Source organism: Lynx canadensis, chromosome B3, assembly GCF_007474595.2.
Source record: "Lynx canadensis isolate LIC74 chromosome B3, mLynCan4.pri.v2, whole genome shotgun sequence".
Lineage (NCBI taxonomy): Eukaryota > Metazoa > Chordata > Mammalia > Carnivora > Felidae > Lynx > Lynx canadensis.
In genome coordinates, this window is record NC_044308.2 from 35,314,998 (window position 1) to 35,328,321 (window position 13,324).

The window sequence follows — 13,324 nt, forward strand, 5'->3', positions numbered from 1 at the left end:
GCTCAGAAATACCGTAACAGGTATCGGCAGGTATCGGTCAGGCTGCCAGTGGGCACGGAGCAGAGTGACCCGGAGCAGGGCTGGGGGGGTGGGCTGGGAGACAAGAGCCTGGGCTTTGGGGTTTGGCCCAGGTTCAGATCCCGGATGCTGGAAACCGGCGGTGGTTCACGCCCCAACTGGGGTGTGGCGGGGGTGGCCTCCTTACCGGCTTGTCTCTTGCTTGCAGGACAGTGACGGGGACAAGAGTGATGATCTGGTGGTGGATGTTTCCAATGAGGTGAGCACAGGCCCAGGTGGCAGCGTGCTCGGCTTGGGGTGGTTTGAGGTTGCCCTTTTCCTGCCTAGGAGCTGCTGTGTCTCAGCTGCTGCACAGACATTACTGACATGCCCCGAGCAGGGCACCGAGGCCTCCGGGGCTGGGGCACCAGGCTGGTCAGGAGGAGGAGGACAGGGCTTTGCTGCCGGGTGGCTGGGGTTCCTTAGGATGGGAACCTCGGTTGGACAGTGCAGGTGCGCCCCAAGGATCCCAGGGGAGGGCCAGGTCCTCGAGGTCAGATCTGTGATCCCCACCACCCCTGGGATCTCGAGAGTAGGGGGTCGTGAGTCCCTCGGGATCAGTTTTGGCAGGGGACGAGGACTGGAGCGATCTACCCGAGGCCAGGAGACCCCACCGCCCAAATATGAGTCCTGAACTTGTGTTTGATCTTGGGCCGGTCACCACCCCCCACCCCCGCGCAGGCCCCTGTCTCCCCATCTGTGAGATGAAGGGGTGAGACCAGATCGTTAAGAACGAGTCGCCCCCACTTTGAGGCCCCCAGTCTCTTCCAGCCAAGCTCCTCTCCCCAATAGCTGGCACACTCCCTTCCCATTCCCAGAGCAGGGAGGACTCCCGGCTGCTTGTTGATTTCCACGCATCTCTGTGCTTGTGCTTTTAGGACCCAGCGACGCCGCGGGTCAGCCCGGCACACTCCCCTCCTGAGAATGGGCTGGACAAGGCCCGAGGCCTGAAGAAGGATGCCCCCACCAGCCCCGCCTCAGTGGCCTCGTCCAGCAGCACACCCTCCTCCAAGACCAAAGACCTTGGTCATGTATGTGGGGCCTGCCACTGGCACCCCAGAAGCAGGGGGCTGGGGCAGGTGGGGGTGGGGGCAAAAGGCTCTGGAAAAGAGGCCGGAGCGGTGATCACTGGAGGGCAGAGGGGTGGAGTACGAAGACCATGGATTGGGGTTCGGCCCCGGTGCCAGTCCTGGCTTTACCACTTACCGGCTGGGCCTCGGGCTGCCAGTGAATGTTTCTGAGCCTTGGTTGCCGCATCTATACGATGGGAGCAGTCAGTCACCCCAAGTCCCTGCCGCACAAGGTGGGGCAAGAATTGAGGGGCTGTTGGGCAGCTGGGTGTCGTGGCCAGCTCCAAGGGCCCGGCTCTGGGGAGAAAGGAATCTTCGTGTCTTCCCTATTCAGAATGACAAATCCTCTACCCCTGGGCTCAAGTCCAACACGCCTACTCCGAGGAACGATGCCCCGACTCCAGGCACCAGCACCACCCCAGGGCTCCGGTCGATGCCGGGCAAACCTCCAGGCATGGACCCGATAGGTATAATGGGTAGGCACGATGAGGCTGGGTCGACCGTGTTTGAGGGGAGGGGTGTGCCCCGGGGCGGGGCTGGAGCCAGAGCACCAGGGAGCGTGTGGGAGTTGGGGCTCTCCCCGGGCCTCCAGGGGGACTTCGCGGTCAGGTCAGAGGAGGACACGGATGGCGGGTGCGTCCACACTGACGGCAGGGCTTACTGGGAGGGCCCCTGTTGGACTCGGCGCGTGGGAGGAGCTTCAGACAGGTCGGGTTACCTGTGGCCCGTCCCCACCTCTGTCATTAGTTCTGTGAGACTCTCAACAAACTTCCTTCTCTGGGCCTCTTGAGTCCTGCCTTATAGAAAGAGGTGAGCGCATCTCTCAGCTTGAACCTTCTTGGGCCGTGAAGACCAGGATCCCAGTTAGGGGGGGTTCAGTCCCCGAGGATTGCCTGGAGCCGGCAGCTTTCCAATGCAGGAAATGCAGGAAGCAAGGCGGCCTGGTGGCCTGAGCTTTGTCCCGGAGGGGGGGAGGGGGGGCCCCCTCCCCCTGAGGGTCTCCCCCAGCTGACTTCCTCCTCCTTGCAGCCTCAGCCCTGCGCACTCCAATCTCCATCACCAGCTCCTACGCGGCGCCCTTTGCCATGATGAGCCACCACGAGATGAACGGCTCGCTCACCAGCCCCAGCGCCTATGCCGGCCTCCACAACATCCCACCCCAGATGAGTGCGGCCGCGGCCGCGGCCGCCGCCGCCTATGGCCGATCGCCAATGGTGAGCTTTGGAGCTGTACGTAGACCTTTTGGCTCCTTTTGGGGGGTGGAAGTGGGCCAGGAGTGGGGAGCCGGTGGGGTTGTTTCTTAGAAAGCGGAAGGAACATACGCTTTGGGGTCAGCAGACGTGGTTCCCACCTCCTTTTGCCCAATAGTCATCACGTGACCTTGTGCAGCTCAGCCTCTGAGGGCCGTCTTTTTCCATCTGGGAAGTGGGGCGATTACCTCTTTTTCTGGGCCCTGGGGGGATGGGAATCCCCAGAGGAGGCCAGTGGCTTCCGCGTGGCATGGGTTTGGTGAATGAGGCTGTTTGCCGTACCGAGGATGGGTTCAGATTGGGGTCAGCAGAGAGGGGTGCTTTTTCAGGGGACAGTGCATCTCTGGGATGGCCTCCTGTCCTCATGACGGGCCCGTCGGACGCCAGGGGAGGGAATGGAGTGGGACTGTGCCTCGTGGAGCCGGGAGAGCGGGGGGGAGGGGGGGGTCCAGAACACTGGCTCAGGGTTGGTGGGCCTGGACTGTCACCCTGTCCCTGCCACTGTCGACAAGACACTTGGCCCCGCTGGGCCCGTGTTTCCTCTGAAAGAGCGGGCTCCGCGCGGCTGGCTTCCGGGTTGGGAAGGGGCGGTGCTGTGTGAGCAGGACGTCAGAAGTGGTGAAGGAAGAGGCCAGGGGGATGGGTGGCGGCGCCCCTCACTAAGAGCTGGCCTCGTCTTGCCTTTCAGGTTGGCTTTGACCCTCACCCTCCCATGCGGGCCACGGGCCTGCCCTCAAGTCTGGCCTCCATTCCTGGTGGAAAACCGTACGCTCTGGCTATGTGTGTTGCATGCTTCTTGGGGAAAGCACGCCGTCCCCCGACCCTATCCCCTGCCCTGGCAGACGTCCCCTTGGGAAGGGTCTCCCCTCTAGAGGCACTCATAGACCAGATTGCAGCCCGGGAGACGGCTCCTGCTCAGCCTGGGGCTCCCGCTGAATCGGGAGCCCTTGAGCCCAGGGGGCCTCCATAACCAAATGAGGGGAGCTGCATCAGCAGGGGGGCAGACCTATTCCGCCCCCCCCCCCCATCACCCCGGGGCTTCTAAAGGAGGAGGTAACATCCAAGCTGGTAAATGGTAGGAGAGGGCATTCTGAGGCACAGGGAGGGCTGGGGTGGGGGGCTGGGGTGCTGGTGACCTGGCTTGGAGCTGAGGGTATGTGACCAGGAGCGGAAGCCAAGGTTGGGATACTGAGTAAATCCCCTACCCTGGTAGAGCCAAACCAAGGAGGTTGGGGGGTGTTACTGGGTTCCCTGAGAGCTGGGGAACGTGTGCGGGCTGGTGCCGTCCGGCCCGGGCAGGACTCGTGGGAACAGAGAGAGGATGGGGGGGGGGGGTTGACGGAAGGGCCGCGTCTCCGTTTCAGAGCCTACTCGTTCCACGTGAGCGCCGATGGGCAGATGCAGCCTGTGCCCTTCCCCCACGACGCCCTGGCGGGCCCCGGCATCCCACGGCACGCCCGGCAGATCAACACGCTGAGCCACGGGGAGGTGGTGTGCGCCGTGACCATCAGCAACCCCACGCGGCACGTCTACACAGGCGGCAAGGGCTGTGTGAAGATCTGGGACATCAGCCAGCCGGGCAGCAAGAGCCCCATCTCCCAGCTGGACTGCCTGGTGAGGACCCTGGGCCGTAGGCCTCTCCGCCAGCGGGCGGAGGGGCAGCCTGGCGCGGCCCTGTACTGGCCGGGCCACCGAGCGAGCTGGCTGACGTCCCCGAGCCCCGGTTTTAACGTCCCGACGTGCCGATGATCCCGGGCTTCCTGGGGTTCGTGAGGAGGTGCATGAAAGATGGAAGGGTGGTGAACGAGTGAGGGCGGGACGTGAGCAGGGGTGGCGAAGGGCGCTCAGCGTCGCTGAACGGGACCCCTCTGGTCCCTGGCGAGGGGAGGCGGACGGAGCTCGACACTGTCCCTTCTCTGCCCAGAACAGGGACAACTACATCCGCTCCTGTAAGCTGCTTCCCGACGGGCGCACGCTCATCGTGGGCGGGGAGGCCAGCACGCTCACCATCTGGGACCTGGCCTCCCCCACACCCCGCATCAAGGCCGAGCTGACCTCCTCGGCTCCCGCCTGCTACGCCCTGGCCATCAGCCCCGATGCCAAAGTCTGCTTCTCCTGCTGCAGCGACGGGAACATTGCCGTGTGGGACCTGCACAACCAGACCCTGGTCAGGTGAGGCCGCGGGACGGACCAGGGGAGCCTCGTCCTCGGGAAGCTTTGCGCCGGTCGTAACCGGGCTCGTCGGAGGTGCTGTGAGGCTCCGTGGGGTGGCCACGGCAGAGCGGGTGAGGGGACAGCCTTGTGCCAGAGGATAGAGGATCCCCCCCACCCCCCACAGAAGGCTCCGGGGAGCGGGGAGCTGGAGCAGGTCAGGGAACGGGGGATTCAGAGCAGCAGAGGTGAGCAGAGGGCGAGAACTGAGGAAGGAGGAAGCCTCAGGACCAGAAGGTCGGAGCAGTGTCACTTGGTGGTTCTTATGGGGCCTCGGGAGCCGCTGCCAGGTATGAATCCTGCCCCCGCTATGACCTTGTGCAAGCCACTCAACCCCGTGCCTCAGTTTCCCCTGTGTGAAGCGGGCATGTTGAAGCCCGTCCTCGGAGATAAGAGTGCAGTGCAGGACTGGCTGTGTCTGTTGGTCCTGATAGCTTGCAGCTTGTTGATGGCCTCAGCCCCATAGCTCAGGCAGGGGGAGGAGGATGTGGATAAAGAATGAAGCAGGAGCCTCTCCCCCTGCCCCCCCACCCCCCTCCCCCCGCCGCCCCCCGCCGTTATGCACCTGTCTCCAGGACCCACCTGTAGGGGAGACTCTTGGGTAGGCGGAAGCCCAGCCCGGCGGCTCAGCGAAGGACCATGCGTGCGTGGTAGACCCCCTTCTGGGCCTCAGTTTCCCCTTCTGCACAGACAGAGCCGGCCCGCCTCCTCGGATAGCTGCCCGCTTGGCACTCAGTGGCTCTCCCCTTCTCCCCGCTTGGCTTTCATAGGCAGTTCCAGGGCCACACGGACGGGGCCAGCTGCATAGACATCTCCCACGATGGCACCAAGCTGTGGACCGGAGGCCTGGACAACACTGTGCGCTCCTGGGACCTCCGGGAGGGCCGCCAGCTGCAACAGCACGACTTCACCTCCCAGGTGTGTGCTCTCCTCCCCCTCGCCCAGGACAGCGCGCTCCCTTCCCTCCCGGGCTCCTAACGGTTGGGTCAGGGGACAAGGGAGCCCTCACAGGCAACCGTTGCAAATGGACCTGAGACCAACCTGAGCCGCCTTGGAAGGCTTCCTGGAGGAAGCAACAATAAAATAGAATCGACAGAGCCTCGGAGTTGGACGTCCTTGACCCAGCTGCTCAGATCTGGTTCTCACTTGAGCACTTTGTTGAGCACCTTGGCCTTGGTCTTGTCCCTTACGGGATGAGCACAGCAGTAGCAACCTCATAGGTCTGATGTGGGCAGCGAAAGTGGTCCCTCTGAAAGCCTAGCCACAGCCTGGCTCCTAGAAAATTCTCTATAAATGTCAGGTATCCTAATTTCCCATTGTTACTTGTATTATTTTAATATTTCAGCCATATATATTTACTGTTTTAGTGTTTTATTGCACTTTTTAAATTTTACTTGTTGATGCTTGTTTATTATTATAATTTTTTTTTTTTTTTTGAGAGAGAGAGAGAACACACGAGCAGGGGAGGGGCAGGGAGAGGGGGAGAGAGAATCGCAAGCTGGGCGTGGAGCCCCACGTGGGGCTGGATCCTATGACCCTGGGATCATGACCTGAGCCGAAATCAAGAGTCAGACGCCCAAACCGACTGAGCCACCCAGGCGCCCCTGTGTATTCACTTTTTTTCTCAAGGCAAGGCAGGAATCCCAGAGACAGAGTCACTTTGAAAGTGAAATTCGGAGCCGGAATGCTGGCTGTACCACTTTGTGGAGTCAGCAGCCTCTCTGAGCCTCAACTTCCTCGCCTATAAAGGGACTCCAGGGCCGAGGGAGAGGGGCTCCGCCTCGCAAATAAATCACAAGTGGGGAGGCGATGGGAGCAGGAGTGCTGGGCTCCTGCCCTCAGGGTCCCCGAGCAGGCCTCTGGGGAGCCCCCTGGGGGCCCCGAGGGCAGAGGAGCTGAACCTAGTCTGGCCCCTCCCCCCCGCAGATCTTCTCGCTGGGCTACTGCCCCACCGGGGAGTGGCTGGCCGTGGGCATGGAGAGTAGCAACGTAGAGGTGCTGCACCACACCAAGCCCGACAAGTACCAGCTGCACCTGCACGAGAGCTGCGTGCTCTCCCTCAAGTTCGCCTACTGCGGTGAGCCTCGGGGAGCCGGGAGCCCGGCGCAGAGGAGGGCCCCTAAAGCTTATAGAAAGTCAGAGCCCTGGAGTGAGCCACGTCCTGGAATCGGACCTCCTGATCGCCACCACTGTCCCTCCCCCGATCCCCCCATCCTTATCCCGGGGATGCAGATACTGCCACAGGGTGCCAAGCTCTCATGGCACCCGGCCAGAGCCAGTCCCTGCAGGCCTGGGCCAGAGGAACAGTGCTCACAGCCTCGTGAGCCTTTCCTCCAGGCGGCTGAGACCGCGGGCTGCGATGGCCGATGGCCCCGGACTGGGACATCTGCTTCCCCCGCGCCCGACTAGCTTTGCTGCCTTGGACACCTCTCATCCTCTCTGAACCCCAATGGGTCTTTCTCTGGGGCCCCTGCGCGGCTTTGGCATTAGCACGGGCAGGGCCCTGGCAGGGCGGCCTGCAGAGGAAGAGTGCCCGCTGACCACTGGCTTCAGCTGGGTCTCCAGACCTCAAGGCCTCGCCTTTTTTGGTACTTCCTGCCGCCTTCCCGTAGTAAAAATGAGAAGGGTCAGCCGACTACTGGCTTTAAAAAGAATCTTTTGGGGGAAGTGTGATGTCTGGAGTTAACTGCAGATCCTACCTTTGTCCATCCAGCTGCTCCCCCCGCCCACCCTTGACTGCGGAGAAAGGTGTCCTGTGGGTGTGTGAGCCGGTGACGGGTCTCGCTGACCGAATGCCCCCCACCGGCCGAGGGTCTAACCACGCGCTGGTTGGCCGCTCACGCCGCGTTCCCATGGCAGCCAGCCTTGTCTGGGGTGGGTCCTGCCTTCCATCCGGGGCAGCACGCCATAAGCTGACGCCCCCTTTGCCTCCCTCCCGTAGGCAAGTGGTTCGTGAGCACTGGGAAGGACAACCTCCTCAACGCCTGGAGGACCCCGTACGGAGCCAGCATATTCCAGGTACTGCCCGCCATCCGAGCGCCCGGAATTCTGCCCAGAGTTGGGGCCCACCCACGGGGATGGGGCTGGTGGGAGGCAACGCAGGACTTGCCCCGGCCCCTTCCAGCCCCCACCGGATGGCCGTCCAGGATGGGTTCCCCGGAGGCAAGGCCATAAGCGGGACATACCCTGCAGGGCGAGGGCTTTTAGGCAGGGCTTCTCGTAGGATCTCTAGAGCCAGGGGGAGTCCCGTCATGCTCTTGGCTCTGGCCTTTGCGCTGGGCGGTCACAGGATGTGCACCGGGCAATGGAGCAAACTGGACAGCTCTTTCCAGAGCAGCGTTAGCTGGCATTGAGGTGACTTTGTCCTTTATGTCGACACCTCGTTGTAAGGAGAGAGGTGCGGCAGGAAGAAGGGTCTGCAAAGACACGAGCGGGGGAAGGGACTTTTCCTGGTTTCTGAAGATCTGGGTTCCAACGCACTGCCCTCTCAATTATACACACTCTTGCCCCCACACACAGCACACACACACGCACACTCATACGTAGCACACATTTCACTCACACTTTCACACGCACAGCATGCGCACTCTTATACACACACACACACAGCACACACATACGATGTGCTCCCGTGCTCCCAGCTGTCAAGCCGCCTCCAGGATCCGTGCTGGGGAAGGTCTGGTGTCCGGCATAACATTCAGAGTCTCCCCAATCACGCTGGACGCTTCAGGTTGGGTGTAGACCCCCTCCCCAGCTCAGTAGGCTGAGGCTCTGGCCTGCTCAGAAGTGCTCCTTCTGAGCACTTCTCAGAATGCTCACACCCTGCTCAGGAGTGCTCCTTCCTGTCCGTAACCTCCGAGGAGAAGCTCACGCTCCAGCATTCTCTTTCGAGCCATTCCACTTCGAGATCGTGCTGGACCCTGTTAATGAGCTTTTTCTGGGGGGCGGCCGGGGGGGGGGGAAGGGGCATCTGTCCCCGGAAGTGCCTCTCCGGGCTACACTGGGAGGGCCCGCGGGGTGCGCCGAGGTTGGAGCTCCAGGGCCGTGGAGAGGGGGTGCCGCGCAGATAGCCCTGCGGTCGTGCTGAGTACCAAGAAAGTGAATTTCTGCCTTTTTTTCCCTCCCTCCCGCCTGTCCTTGCCTTCCTCCTCCAGTCCAAGGAATCCTCGTCTGTCTTGAGTTGTGACATTTCGGCGGATGACAAATATATTGTAACGGGCTCTGGTGACAAGAAGGCCACGGTTTATGAGGTTATCTACTAAACAAGGACTCTAACAGGGCTGTCAGACTCTGGGAGAAACGGACTCGGCGGTGACAGGGCGACCCCGTGAGGGGCCCCGAGGCTGGCGGAGGCTGGCGGCGGGCAGCCGAGCGGTTCAGGGCTGCGCTCCGGCAGGCCGAGAGGGCGCGCCCGCCACGGTCTGGACTCCTGGGCACGGGCTCCCGTGTCTCACGGACTCCGATGGATGTCCCTCCTCCTCCCCCTCCGCGACCCTGGCAGACGCTACAAGTAGATTGATTTGGAGGCTCGGGGCCCCAGCGCCCCACCCCCCCACCCCACCCCCGCGGACACCCTCGTGAATCTCCATCTTTCCTTTCCCTTTCTTTTGCTCGGTCCCCCTGCCCTGGGTCGGGGACACTGGAGCGGACCACGTGTTTATGCTGGGGGAGGGAGGGAATCTCCTGTTCCCGATTGTGCAGCGCACAACCTTTGTGAAAAATGTAAATAACAGACTCCTCTATCTTGGACTGGTCAGTGGGGGAGGGGGCCCCTTCCCACCGAAAACGCTAGCCGTGTACTTCGCCTGCTGTATTTGTAACCCACTCGTGGTGGTGGCTTTTTTTTTTTTTTTTTTTTTTAAAGGGACATCCCCATTTGGGAAGGGGAGGCCGGGAGGGGGAGCCAAACGGAGAGGGAGTGGAGGGGGTAGAGGAAAGGAGCCGCAGCCGGTGACCAGACTGACCTGAAGGGGCCCCCCCCACCCCCCGCGCCTCCCCGTGGACTTGGGAGCTGCCTGAGGCCGGCAGGACCCACCGGCGGTGGCCGGGCCGCGCGCGCTTGGTGGCAGCCTGGGCCGACAAAGGTCTGATTCTCTGTGGCCTCCTTCGCTCGCCTCCCTCTCTCTCAGGGGTCCAACTCTTGCTCTGTCTTTCCCTCTTGCCTCGCTCTCTCTCTTTGGTGCACACTTGGTTACAGTGAGGAGAAATGGAGGTTCAAAAGGAGCCCCATCCCTGGTCCTTGATCTTTGGACACGACCTAAAAAGGACAAAAAGCGGAAAGCATATGGCAACTCAGCTCAGGGAGCTACCGGAGAAAAATAGCGACTGATGTGGGTGCTTTTTTTTTTTTTTTTATTTGAATAAAAAAAATTAGAATTGACGTCCTTTATAAAACGCCTTCTCCCCCTTTTCCTGCCTCTGACCCCTTCCTCTCTCCCTAGAGGGGCAAAGTGTAATCCACCTGCAGGGTTGGGAGTCCGAAGGGATCGTCTCCCCCAGCCCCACCCTGGGCAGCACAGCAGGGCTGGGGGACCAGGGCTCGGGTGGGGACCCTGATCCCGACACTGTGGCGACTTGTCGCGGTTGCAGTCTCTCTCTCCTTTGAGCCCCAACAGATGACAGGTAGCAAGTGGTCTCCTGCAGGTACCACATGTTGGTACCAGAATGTTCTGAGGTATTAGGATTTGGGTTTGTCGGTTTGTTTTGTTTTGGTTTTTTTCCTCCCTCCCTTGGTCTTTTTTTTTTTTCGTCGTTGTCTCTTAAGGAAAAGGTAAAGGCCGATGTGAGCCCTGATGGTGGGCTCTCCATGGATGTAGCATATGGAAGATAATTTTGATATTGCATTTTTATGGATTATTTTATAATGTGTGATTCTGTCTGGTGAGAAGGAAGGAGGGGCTCCAGTGGAAACTTCTGGTCTTCAGTGATCTTGCTCTGGGCGAGCAGCTCCCCTGACGGGGGGGGGGACCCAGGGGCCATGGAGACTGGTGAGGCCCCCCCTGTACCTTTCTGAGGGTGGGGGAGGGGCCGTCTACAGAATTTCTCTCTCTTTCTCTGGTTCATCTGCCGTCTTGTGAAGGCTCCAGCCGCAAGGGAGGGCGAGGGTAGAAAAAGCTGATTTCCTGAAGAAAAAAAAAGAAAATGAAAAGTCATTGTAATGAGCTGTTTTTATATTTTTAAAAGTTGCTATTTAAAGGTTGGCTTGATTGTTGTGTTTTAATTGCCTCCTGCCCCTACCCCCTACCCACCCGTTTGTCAGTCCTCCCCAAGAAGAGCCACTGGGGGCCACTGTCCCTCCTCATGCCCTGGGTTCTGGGTGATGCCCTTTGTCCTCCCTGAACATAGGCTCTTCTCATTTTTGAGCACTTCACATGCTGTCCCCAACCCCTGAAAGTCCCATCTTGCAGGACAGTGAAGGGGCGTGTGCTCCATACCTCCCGGGTCTCAGCACCAGGGAGTGGTGGGTGGGAGCTGGGATTTCCTCTGCACACAGGGGCGGGACGGAATTCCTTAGGGGAGGACTACAGATCTGTACCAAAGTCTTAGCGGTGAGTGCAAAAGTTTGGGGCAAAAAAATGCAACGCGAACTTCACGTGCAAAGTTCTAGGACCATCTGGACGCTGAAAGCCTCCGCCGTCCTTCTTAAGCTTCAAGTTAGATGTTATGGGCGGTGAACTTGAAGTCTGGTTCACAGAGGCGTTTGAAGGCTTGAGAGGAAGGGTTTGCAGAAGGGCCGGGGTAGGAAATGCAGGCCAGTGCCCCCAGGGAGGCGGGGGTGGGTGACGGTGCTTCCTGGGCTCTGGGATTTCCTCCTCAAGCTGGGGACTAGCATGATTTCCAACCCCGTACTTGGTCACAATCGTCCCATCACTGTTGTCCCAAATAAATCACAACGGCCCGCTGTCACTGCACACAAAAAAAGGAATAACTTAACGGTTTTTAAAAGGAGTTTACAATTAGAATACAGCACAGTCTTTATTAGCCTAGGAAGGACAGCCGGACCGCAGGCACAGAGGGGTGGGCCAGCTGGAGAGGGATGCCCTCGGGCTTCTAGAGGAGAAGCTTCCAGCAGGTTGGAGGAATGTTCATCGGAGCTGCATGGACTTTAGTAAAAGCTCACCCACCTTGTTCATCCAGGTCTGTGCATTGAAGCCAAGGGCTATCTGGCCAGAACATTCTTCGTGTGCCCCGGACCCGCCTGGGGACTGCAGGCCCCATGAGACACGCCTGTAGGAGAATGCTCGCCTCCCGTCTTGCCCTGGCAGAGGTGGTTACTACCGTTTCTGAAAAGGGGAACAAGACTGAAAGACTGCCCTACCCAGACGTCCTGGGCACAGTCAAGGATGGAGAGCCGACCAAGATTTAGTCTCAGCCACGGACGCTCACAGTTGAGGTCGGGGGACGGCACAGCCCCTCATTTGTGTGAGCCCTGCTGGCGACACATCCCTGGGCACCAGCCGCTGGCGCCTTGTTTCCTGCCTGTGGTCACCGCCGCTGTCCCTTCTGCCAGCTCTCCAAGCTTTTCCCTGACGACTGTCACACTGCGTGCTGCCTCACCGGCCGCTCCCCTCTGCTTTCCACCCAGCTTGTTGGAAACCCAGCATCTCAGGCCGGCAGCAGCTGAATCTGCATTTTTTTTTTTTAATTTTATTTTTGAGAAAGAGACTGAGTGCAAGTGGGGGAGGGGCGCAGAGAGAGGGAGACATGGGGTTGGAAGCAGACTCCGGGCTGTTGGCATAGAGCCCGACGCTCTGTGGGCTCGAACTCACGGACCGTGAGATCATGACCTGAGCCAGAGTCCGCTTGACCGACTGAGCCGCCCAGAGGCCCCTGAAACTGCATTTTGAGGGCCCCTCTGCTGCTGGCACCTTTGTGAGGTGCTCAGATTCTAGTCTGTGCAGAGGGGCCTGCTTGCAGCAAATAATCCGCCTCCCTTCCTCAATACCCCCAGGTTGCCCCTGCCCCCTCTCCACCAGGGCGGCAGAAGGTCTCCATGCCAATTTCCTGGCCTTTTCCAAGTCACCGGAACTGTTCTTTTCCTGCAAAGACGCAGGCCCGTGCAGTCTTAGCGTTGGCCACACCTCACCACACCTGTCCGGCTTGACCGGCTTCCCTGGAGGGCAGCACTCTGGGCTTCAGGGGCCCAGGGCAGCCCCGGTGAGTAAATGGGGAGCTCTTAACCTGCTGGAGGGGACCCTAGTTCTCTGTGAGCTGGGCATCTAGATGCTCAGAACTGAAGCCAAGACGTGAACTGACTTCTGGGGTTCTTTAAGCTCTGCTGTTGCTTGAAGCAAGGGAGCTGCATTTAATTTTTTTTTTTTTTTTTAATGTTTACTTACTTTTGAGAGAGAGGGTGTGAGTAGGGGAGGGGCAGAGAGAGAGGGAGACACGGAATCCGAAGCAGGTTGCAGGCTCTTAGATGTCGGCACAGAGCCCGACGCGGGGCTCAGACTCACGAACCACGAGATCATGACCTGAGCCGAAGTTGGACGCCAAACCGACTAAGCCCCCCAGGCGCCCCAAGGAGAGCCGTATTTAAAAGCGGGGAGAGTATGGTTGTCAGAAGGCCACTTTCATGATTTTAGTCCGTGGGCCCAGGCCATTCCAAGCCACAGCTGACCAGGCCAGCCCTTCTGGTGTCCCTCTGAGCCACTGTCCATCCCGGTTCCCCACCCCCAAGGTGCTCAACCCCAGCATGGGCAGTGAGTCTCTGAATTTGAGCGTCCATGAGAAGGC

General features: G+C 60.0%; 1 protein-coding gene across 12 annotated transcripts in view; it reads left to right on the top strand.

Moving 5' to 3' along the window:
* The window catches only part of TLE3 (TLE family member 3, transcriptional corepressor), a 50,536-nt gene extending 38,310 nt beyond the window's left edge, over positions 1-12,226 (top strand). For 2 of the 12 annotated variants that reach the window (XM_030317803.1, XM_030317809.1), the window contains exons 10-20: positions 227-277; positions 936-1,088; positions 1,462-1,603; positions 2,157-2,356; positions 3,066-3,157; positions 3,742-3,991; positions 4,302-4,549; positions 5,359-5,506; positions 6,515-6,665; positions 7,530-7,606; positions 8,743-10,725. In XM_030317803.1, coding sequence (XP_030173663.1) covers positions 227-277; positions 936-1,088; positions 1,462-1,603; positions 2,157-2,356; positions 3,066-3,157; positions 3,742-3,991; positions 4,302-4,549; positions 5,359-5,506; positions 6,515-6,665; positions 7,530-7,606; positions 8,743-8,850 — 1,620 coding nt within the window. In that variant the 3' untranslated portion in view covers positions 8,851-10,725. Of the gene's footprint in view, positions 1-226; positions 278-935; positions 1,089-1,461; positions 1,604-2,156; positions 2,357-3,065; positions 3,158-3,741; positions 3,992-4,301; positions 4,550-5,358; positions 5,507-6,514; positions 6,666-7,529; positions 7,607-8,742; positions 10,726-11,725 lie in introns of those variants that run through there. The other 10 variants (XM_030317807.1, XM_030317812.1, XM_030317810.1 and 7 more) reach the window with 7 other exon arrangements.
* Positions 12,227-13,324: the final 1,098 nt, after the last annotated feature.